A 10129-nucleotide genomic window follows, 5' to 3' on the forward strand; every position below is an offset into this window, starting at 1 on the left:
CTGAAGATGATGAAGATGATGATGATAAATATATTGATTAAGTCGTTTAATTACAACTAGTCATGTCAACATATTTTGGAGTTATTTCAAGATAAGATCTTGAATTTTCTCATCATCATCCTTGCTTAACCGTTGAAACTTTTTTTTTTTGAATGGTAGCTTTCATTAGAAAATAACTAGTATCTAGAAAATCTAGTCAATCACCATTAGTGCTCTGGTGGTGGTTACGGGTATTTAAGTTCCATTTATGGTGGGTCCGGTCGTTCAGGTGAGTTTTCCTCTCCAGATCTTAAGTTCGATTCTAGGTGATAGAGGTTTCTTATTGAGGGTTTAAATTTGGGATCTATTGTGCGAGGGGGCTCTCTAGCACGAACCCAGTTAAAACAACGTATACTAGACCTTCTGACATTCGCGGATAATTTACACCTTAAAAAAAATCTAGTCAAATTAGAACATGCATATGACGTGTCGTTTTGGTATTCTCTATTGTGTGTTGATTTTGATGATACATTTAAAGCCATTTATGTGTCAATCCAATGTGAACTTGTTTTAAGGATTAATTTTCCAAGAGACTATTCAACTTTGTTTGAATAGAAAATACCAAAATGACACGTCATATGCATGTTATTTTCTTTGAAATTCCTAAGAGGATATTCAACGTTTGGTAACTCCTCTACGAAGGTGCCCAAACACATGTAGGTGATGATTGTTTTTAAGAGGTAAAATGTCTGCAGTTTGTGGACCACATCTGCAGACATTTGTAGAAGAAGAGGTGAACCAAACCTCTGCAGTCTGCAAGAAAAAAGGTTGTTTATTTTTTTTAACTAATGCAGACTTTTAAAATAAACCGGTGGTGGTGTACGGACGGTGGTGGTGGGTGGTGCTGGATGGTGATGGTAGACGGTGGTGGTGGTTGGTGGACGATGGTGGTGGTCATGGACGGTAGTGGGTGGGGACGGTGGTGGTGATGGACGGTAGACGGTGGTGGTGGTGGTGGTGATGGACGGTAGTGGTGAACTGTGGTGGTGGTGATGATGGGGTGGTGGTGAGTGGTTGTGCTGCAGACCTTAGAAAATCTTAGAAGTGGCTGGGCCAAGTCTGCACGAAGAAGAGCTCACGTTTTTTAATGAAACGTTTTCGAAAAAACAAACAGCACCTTAGTGTTTTGGTAAACAAGATGCAGCCCAAAACATGTCACATTATTACATTATAAAGAATCAACTTTTTTTGTGCATTAGAACTTGTACCCCAAGCTTGGGGAGTTTTCCAAAAAAAAACTTGATTTTTCACATTTAACCCAAATATTTCATACTTTGTATTTTAACCCCTTCTAATTCTTTTTACATTTAACCCAAAGTTTTCCATCTTTTATAATTTAACACAAACACTTTATTATTTACAACTTTCGTCCCCCATACTTTTTATCGTTCGCAAGTTTTTCGTTTTACGTTTCGTTCTAAATTTTGTGAGTTAACATGTCGTAGCGTGCATGTGAGGTTCAACGTTTTTTGCTCTATTTTTTCATATTTGACAAACCCGTCGCAATGCGTCCGTTTTTTCCCTTTTGAAAATTTCGCCGCAACGGGCGGGTCCTAGATCGACTAAGTTATTATTTTCTGCGTTTTACGTTTCTGGTTAATTTCTTCGAATTAACACACTGTAACAAGTGTGCGTGGTTCAACGATTTTAGTCTGCTTTTCGTTCAGTGTAGTTTTTACCATTTTATCTATTTTATTTTTACGATGTTGAGAGTCGATGTCGTTGTGGCATTGGTGCTACTTGGGACGGTTTTATTTAATCTATTAAATTTTTTACTAATATTTTGTTTCGGTTTACCCCTATACTTCCTTTACTTAAAAACTATTTTTACGTGCATATTTTATGTACGAGGTATGTATAAATATGATTTGTTCTACATTCAGACGTAAACTTTTTTTTTATAGACGAGTCAGGTCAAATATAATACATTTTCGTTTAAAGAAATCATTTTTACGTGCATATTTTTATGTATGTTTTGGTATAAATTCAAGTTGTTCTACGTTTCCACGTAAATTTTTTTGGGAAATAACTCAGGTCAAATATAATATGTTTTCATGTTTATTTTATGTATGTTTCGTAAAGTTTGTTTTGAACCGAGTGGAGTCAAAGTATGGTTTCTTTTTCTCCATTTTTTCGAAAGCTCTAATTAATCTCTTTCGATTACATGTGCATATCCCGTTATGTTTTCTGTGTCTGAGTTGGGTCACATATAATATGTTATGATTGTTCGATATGAATTTGATTTACTTTACTTTTGATCAAATCTCAATGCTTTTACACGTTACATTGAGTTCAACTGGATACGTCGAAATGTGTGTTTTCATATGGTCAATGCATCATATAACGTTTGGACTAATCCATTCGGTGTTTACGATGTACCCGCGCCGCAACGCGGGCGGGTCTTAACCCTAGTTCAAAAATAAATTGCAAGCCCAAAAGACTAAACCGCTCGGGTCCAAACCCGTTGCCAATTACATACCCGACCCAGTTCCACCAATACCCGACCCAAGATTAACCTAAATAAGATTTAATAATTTATATATCATTGAAATACTTTATGTGAATGTAACATTATTCAATTTGAAGTTAATAAACAAAGTAGTGAAGTACAATACATGTTCTGTAAATGGCAAATAATAATTCAAGAAAACTTAAAATCCGGTACAAAAATGCAAAACAAACCATCTCTGTCTTCCTCAATCATCCTGCTAAACAAACTCACTTCAACTTCATGACTCGGTTGCGGTTTCGGTTTCGGGTTCTTCAGATGTTGACTCACCGAGTGTAAACCGAACGAACCGTCTAACCTTAATGTTCTCACCAATGGCTGCAACCGTCTGCTTCACGAAATCCTTCACAAGAACCGAATCGTCTTTAAGAAACGGTTGTTCAAGAAGCGCAAGCTCACCCAGCCGCTTCGACACCCTCCCCTCCACAATCTTTCCCCTAATATTTTCGGGTTTCGACAGAATATCTTCTCGTTGCATCTCGATATCTTTTTCTTTGTTCACGATGCTCTCGGGAATGTCCTCGATTGAAACGTACTCGACTTTCGGGCATGCGACAACTTGCATCGCTAAGTCGTCGACTAACTCTTTGAACTTTTCACTTCGGCCCACGAAGTCCGTTTCGCAGTTGACTTCGATTAGGACTCCGATACGGGAGTCGTGAATGTATGACCCGATTCTGCCCTCGGCTGCTAAACGGGCTGATTTCTTGTCTGCGGTTGAAAGGCCTTTCTTCCGAAGATATTCTTGGGCTTTCTCGATATCGCCACCTGTTTCGGACAGGGCCTTTTTGCAGTCCATCATACCCGCACCGGTTTCTTCGCGCAGTTGTTTTACTAATGCCGCTGAAATCGTTGCTTTTGGTGCCCTATAAGAGAGAAAACATCATTGTAAAAGATTATATTCTTTTAACAAAAAGTGTTCCGGGACAATCTAACCATGTTCGACTAATTTCGATTGTAGCAAACGAACTACTCGTTTTGACCCGTACCCATTTTGACCCATACATGACGTGTTTCAAGCCAAACCCCATTTGAACCAGGGGTGTAAATTTCTGACACAACCCAAAAACACGCCACGAACCTAACCCGAAATTCATGGGTTTGGATTTAATCTAAACGGGTTCGGGTCAGTTTCAGGTTGAACCCGCGAACCCGTTTAGCTAAACGGGTCAGGTTAGTGGGTTGACCCGTTTACCCATTTATAATATATTTTATTATTTTACAATATATTTTATGCCATAATTATAACTTAAAAAGAGAAATTGACATAATATTTTATTACTAAAATGTAATTGTATTATATAAATTAAAAAAAAAAAATTAGTAAATAAGAATTTTAATATATTAATTTGCAAAAAAAAATTAAAAGTAAATAAATTCGGGTTGAACGGGTCATGTTCGGGTTCATACATATGACACGATTTTCGGGTTCGCGTCGTGTTTGGCCCGTTTGGGTTGGGTTGAACCCGCCAGCCTGCGAACCCGACCCGTTTAGCACCCCTAATTTGAACACAGGAACGATCAACTTACTCATCAACAGTTTTAACTTCTTCGGTTGCGGCAGGTTGTGGTTCGGCTGTCGGTGCAGACGCCTTCTTAGCCGTAGTTTGAGCGGCAACTTCAGCGGCGAAATCTTGTGTTTTCTTTTCAAGCCCTTCCCCGAGGTTAAACCTCACAAACCTTTTAACCTTTATATTCTCTCCAATCGTCGCAATCGTTGACTTTATAAAATCTTTGACCACAACCTTATCATTCTTAATGTACGCCTGTTCAAGCAACGCCAGCTCATCAAGCCTCTTCTTAATCCTCCCGTCAACAATTTTCGACCTAAATTGCTCGGGTTTCGACAAAAGGTCTTCTTTTTGCATCTCAATCGCTTTCTCTTTTTCAATCGTTTCTTTCGGTACGTCTTCGGGTACTAGATATTGAACCTGAGGGCATGCGGCCACTTGCATTGCTAAATCATTGACTAATTCTTTGAAAATGTCTCCACGTGATACGAAATCGGTTTCGCAGTTGACTTCTACTAAGACGCCGATTCTGCTGTCGTGAATGTAGGACCCGATTCTACCTTCGGCTGTCGCCCGGCTTGCTTTTTTGTCGGCACTTGCTAAACCTTTCTTTCTAAGGTATTCTTGTGCTTTGACTAAATCACCCTCGGTTTCCGCTAGGGCTTTCTTGCAGTCCATCATACCCGCACCGGTTTCTTCGCGCAGTTGCTTCACTAGAGCCGGGGATATTGTTGCTGTCATAATTACCCAAAAATTGGTTATATAACCATTAAAAAGCATGATACAATAATTAGTAAATAATAAATTATACAGTAAAATGCCATTTTGTCCCGAGGTTTGGCCTGTTTTGCGACTTTCGTCCAAAGGTTTGTTTTTTCGCATTTGGATCCAAAAGGTTTGAAATCTTGCCATTTTCATCCGGCTCGTTAACTCCATCCATTTTCTCCGTTAAGTCAAGGGTATTTCCATCCTTTTTGTTAACTTAAAGGGCAATTCGGTCTTTTTCAGGGGTATTCGTCTTTTTTACATAAAGTGAAAAAGACCAAATTGCCCTTTGAGTTAACAAAAAAGACGGAAATACCCTTGACTTAACAGAGAAAAATGGCTGGAGTTAACGAGCCGGATGAAAATGGTAAGATTATCAAACCTTTTAGATCCATATGCAGAAAAACAAACTTTTGGAGTTTAGACGAAAGTCGTAAAACCGGCCAAACCTCAGGGACGAAAATGGCATTTTACTCTAGATTATAATAATAAACCTTTAGTAGTGGCTTCTACGGGAACGGGTACTTCAACTTTTTCATCCTCAACTGGAATTTCAAAAATTGGTTATATAACTGTAATAAAACGTGATACAAAAAATAGTATATAATAAAATAACAAATTATAATTATAAACCTTCGGTCGTGGCTTCTGCAGGGGCAGCTGCTTCAACTTTTTCTTCCTCACTGATAACGCTACCGTTTTCGTCAGAAATGGGCTCCGCCACATCTGATTTATAAGAAGTAATTTCGGTTACGAGTGTATTCAAAACGTGGTTAAATCACGAGTATAGTATGTAGTCAAAACGCAAGAATTCAAACCTGCGGTTACGCTTTCGAGTGGAGGTATTTCTTCACTTGCGTTAGTTGTCTCCTCCTCGGGTATCTCTACTTTCTCTTCACTAGTAATTTCTTCGGGTACGGGTTCCGCTTTTACATCCTCATCTGCACCTGATGCTTCACTAGAAATTTCTTCGGATACAGGTTCACTAGATACAATTTCATCTTCGACTTTTTCATCAGAAACAGCTTTGACTTCTTCATCTTTGACTTCATCAGAAACAGCTTTGACTTCTTCATCATTGACTTCATCAGAAACAGCTTTGACTTCTTCATTGTCTTCTGTTTCGGGAGCAACAATTTCATCTTTGACTTCATCAGAAACAGCTTTGACTTCTTCATTGTCTTCTGTTTCGGGAGAAACAATTTCATCTTCGACCTTTTCATCAGAAACAGCTTCGACTTTTTCATCATCTTCTGTTTCGGGAGCAACAGTTTCATCTTTGACTTCTTCATTAGAAACAGCTTCGACTTTTTCCTCTTCTGGTTCGACTACTTCAGTCTCTTCAACTGACGGTTGTGTATCGGTTTCACTAGCTATTTCTACATTCTTCTCTTCGACTTTCGCCCTATCGTCCAAAAACGAAGCAATATCTTTGTTATTACGGAACGCTACAAGAAACGGATTTGTAGCCGTATAAACCTTTCCTTGAAGCTTTGAGTCTAACTCTTTATTATCGGTGTCGCCCTTCATGGTCAACGTTACTTGGCCTCTTGCAATTCTCAAGACCCGAACTTTGACTTCTTGACCGATTTCAAGCGACGACCCGTCACCCATTATACTTCCAAACCCTTCATCGGCTTCTTCAGAAGCCGGTAAAAACCCTTCCTCGCCTTCCGGAAGGTTTATAAACGCACCCGATCGTGTAAGATTCTTTACGGTCCCTTCAAGTTCTTGACCCTTCACGAATTTTGTACTTTTTCTTCCCTCGTCTCGGTCCCGCCTCTGGTTTGACTTTTGACCCATTTTTCTAGGAGGTCTAGACGTCTCGCCGCCACTAGCAGGCTCACTTTCCCGCATGGTCAACGCGATCCGGCCCGTTTCGATGTTCGCCTCCACTAACTTCACCTTCACTTCTTGTCCAACCGAAACAACACTTGCAACATCCTTCACGTAACTATCACTTAACCGCGAAACATGAACCAACCCGTCAGTGAACGCTCCAAAGTCAACAAACGCTCCGAACGGTTGGATCGATCTAACTTTACCGGTGAAAGTCGCACCAACAACCAATTCTTCGTTTTTCACCGGCGGCATTTCACTTTTTCTAGCGGGCCTTGATCTTTGTTTCGACTTATCAACGGTTGATGTCGATTCCGACGTTTGACTAGAATCTTGATCGGAAACCGGAGCCGATTGGTCGGCTTGTTCCGTCGTTACATCCACATCGACTCCAGTGGCTGACGGTGCTACGAATCTTGGTTTATGGTAGGACCCAAATGTTCGGATATGTGGAAATAATCTAAGAGATGTTGATAGAGGCAATAAACTGGATTGACCATGTAGGGACCGTACGGTTCTACGGCTCGATCGTTTTATATTACAGCATTTTATCGAACCGTTTTTGGTCTTTATTGTATCGAAAGTGCACCCGGGGATAAGAGAAATGCTGCTTGTTGGTGATGGTATAACAGGTGTCATCTTGTTATCCGAATATGAATAGAGTCTGGTGCGGGTCGGTTGGTTAGTAACTATGCTAATTCTTCATCAGCTTCTTCACCTGTTAAGCGAATACACCATATACAGGTCAAGTTGAGTCATATTTAGTTTCTATTAGATCGAACGCCGTAGAAAGTTTAAAATTCAATGAAAAGAGAACAGATCGAACGAGTTACAAGTCACCGATAACATAATCAGCTAAAATGCATTGTTCAAAGAAAGGAACTTTTTTAAGTAATGAGTTAATTACTGTTTTCGTCCCTGTGGTTTGTCAAAAATCACTATTTAAGTCCATTAGTTTAAAAATTGCAATTTCAGTCCCTGTGGTTTCACTTTTGTAACCATTTCAATCCATTTATTCTATTAGTACAAGGACTGAAATGGTTACGAGGTGGACTGAAATGGTTACGAAAGTGAAACCACAGGGACTGAAATCGCAATTTTTAAACTAATGGACTGAAATAGTGATTTTTGACAAACCACAGGGACGAAAACAGTAATTAACTCTTAAGTAATAATCTTTTTATTATTTACAAAACAAACAAGGGAAAAAATTTGGGCGGGTCAGTCAAACCCGTTATCCAAACAGCATGACACAAAACGTTATGGCGTTAACCAACTATACCGTTCACCAATTGAATTGCAAAAAAAAAAAAAAAAAAAAAAAATTATTGTTATGTGGTAGATATCAGTAATACATTGCCAAAGAAACAAGATTGGCTCCTATTATAAAAACAAGCAAAAAACCGATTTACCACAAGATTTATCCAAATCAAACTCCCTGTCTAACCCGTTTGTCGAATTTGCAACACAAGTTATCTCATCTCTAACATTATCTTCAATATCAAATGGATAAAATCTCAATTTTGCTTACAAAAAGAATCAAAAGAAACCACATACAATCACATTCAAATAGAATAAGTAAATGCAACATAATTATTATTATTTTTTTTTTTTTGTGAAAAAACAATATCATTCCACAAGAAAAAAGGGCAATTACAAAGCAATGGCAGGTAGTCGGGCAACATAATTTAAGCCCAATTTCACAAATATCCTCAAGAATCCAAGTAATTTACAAAACCCACAAAAAAGAACCAAACTTTCATCAAGATGAACTAGTAAATTATTCCCCTTAGCAAAAAAAAAAAAAAAAAAAAAAAAAAAAAAAAAAAAAAAAAAAAGAAAAACAGTTTCATCAACATTTAATTTCAATAGTTTTAAATAAAACTCAAAACTAATTTGTGGAAAATTAAGCCAAACGGATTTAAACCAGTGCAGATAAGCTGTACAGAAATTGGGGATTAACTTCAATTCATCATACAGAATTGAAACAAGATTGTAAATTACGAAACTTTACACAGACCCAGTTCATATAATTGAGAAATTAGAGATACCCAAGTGGAAAATGAAGTTACCCTGAAGAGAAAAGCCGGTTTCTTTGAAGAAAGTTGTAAGCTTTGTGCTGTGTTATCGCTATATGCTTGTCTTCGTGAATGACTGATGATGAAAAACAGAGAAATGAAAGGTGGGTCTTTAAACCCTTATCTCATCATCTTAATATTTTTCATATTTTTATCTTTGTTTTTTTTTTTCTTTTTATCTCATCATCTTAATAGTTTTCATATTTTTATCTTTGATTTTAGAGTTAAATCGTATTTTAGTACTTGTGGTTTGGGTCATTTTATCAGTTTAGTCCAAATGTTTTATTTTTTACTTGTGGGTCTAAAAATGTTTCACTGTTGCCATTTTAGTTCACTAGGTTAACTTCATCGATTTTTTTTAACTAGAAGGACAATTCGGTCATTTTATATGGCCGAGTTGCCCTTCTAGTTAATAGAGTTACATATAAAATGACCGAATTGCCCTTCTCATTAATAGAAAAAATGGATGAAGTTAATCTAGTGGACTAAAATGACAACAGTAAAACCTTTTGGACCTATAGACGAAAAATAAAACATTTGGACTAAAGGCATTTAACGCTTGATTTTTAAGTGGTGACAGGCGGTTAAAAAGATGGGGTAACTTATAACTGTAATATTTTTAGAATGTTTAATTATTTCATTATTTTTATTTCTATAATTATGTGTTATGAGGCCTTCATTGATGCTTGTTAACAAAAAACTTGAAAAAGTTTTGTCATGTAGTCACACTTTATTTCTACATGACTTACCGTCGAAGGGGTGTTGTAGAGAGGCTTTGTTGATGATTATGTAATTATCTTTTAATATTTCTTTTAACTTTATTTACTTATCATTTAAATGTGTAATTAAAAGAAACCGTTAATGTTAAATTAAACTAAAAACAATTCCTAAATTAAAAAAAAAAAACTTAAGTGATGATGAACTCATACTCGAGCTGACGGGCATTCTTCATCGATTGTCCAACACATTATTTTACATAGGCGGATGATGAACTGACTTGTTTTTCTTGTGGCCGGTTGTGATTTGGGTTGAGGGGACATTTCTCATCCGTTGGGCCCAAATTGTTTGTACGGGTTTGTAATCTCCTCTTTGGTACATAATGTCTATAAATTAATCTCCTCTTGGCTTTGAGATTGAATTTTATTTCCAGAACTCTTGGGTTTTGAAGCTTTTGTGAACGTGAATATGTTCATTAGAGAGGACTGAGACAAGTAGAAAGATCGAGACCAACGAAGAATGGAAGATTATCCAAATTAAGTCATTTTCTTTAGGAAAATGGGTCGATCACTATTAGCTTATCAGGCTCGGACACGAGCTCATTAAACAAAGACCAATATAAAGTCGCTTTACCGCCTTTACATAGTTACGCTTTCTAGGACTTTATTTGT

The 10129-nt window shown here is 37.5% G+C and overlaps 1 protein-coding gene across 5 annotated transcripts; it reads right to left on the reverse strand.

The window, feature by feature from the left end:
* Positions 1–2556: 2556 nt before the first annotated feature.
* Positions 2557–8888, reverse strand: LOC110886920 (polyprotein of EF-Ts, chloroplastic). 5 transcript variants are annotated; one of them, XM_022134808.2, is made up of 8 exons: positions 8736–8888; positions 5995–7381; positions 5791–5892; positions 5643–5730; positions 5458–5550; positions 5319–5369; positions 4079–4793; positions 2557–3414 (listed from the first exon to the last, which is right to left on the reverse strand). In XM_022134808.2, the coding sequence occupies exons 2-8, from the start codon at positions 7300–7302 to the stop codon at positions 2769–2771; spliced, it is 3003 nt and encodes a 1000-aa protein (XP_021990500.1). In that variant the 5' UTR covers positions 7303–7381; positions 8736–8888; the 3' UTR covers positions 2557–2768. The 5 variants fall into 5 exon arrangements, with proteins under 5 accessions (XP_021990500.1, XP_021990499.1, XP_021990498.1 ...); XM_022134807.2 differs by having other exon boundaries at positions 5643–5892; XM_022134806.2 differs by having other exon boundaries at positions 5791–7381.
* Between the last annotated feature and the right edge of the window lie 1241 nt (positions 8889–10129).

Source organism: Helianthus annuus, chromosome 10, assembly GCF_002127325.2.
Source record: "Helianthus annuus cultivar XRQ/B chromosome 10, HanXRQr2.0-SUNRISE, whole genome shotgun sequence".
NCBI classification, from domain to species: domain Eukaryota; kingdom Viridiplantae; phylum Streptophyta; class Magnoliopsida; order Asterales; family Asteraceae; genus Helianthus; species Helianthus annuus.

What these genes read in the sequence shown, in the direction of transcription:
- LOC110886920 (XM_022134803.2), bottom strand. Translation starts at nt 7,302, where the DNA reads ATGACACCTGTTATACCATCACCAACAAGCAGCATTTCTCTTATCCCC. An exon ending in ACTCGAAAGCGTAACCGCAG is followed by an intron (nt 5,551 to 5,642) that starts GTTTGAATTCTT and finishes CTTATAAATCAG; the next exon opens with ATGTGGCGGAGCCCATTTCT. An exon ending in TGCAGAAGCCACGACCGAAG is followed by an intron (nt 5,370 to 5,457) that starts GTTTATAATTAT and finishes TTGAAATTCCAG; the next exon opens with TTGAGGATGAAAAAGTTGAA.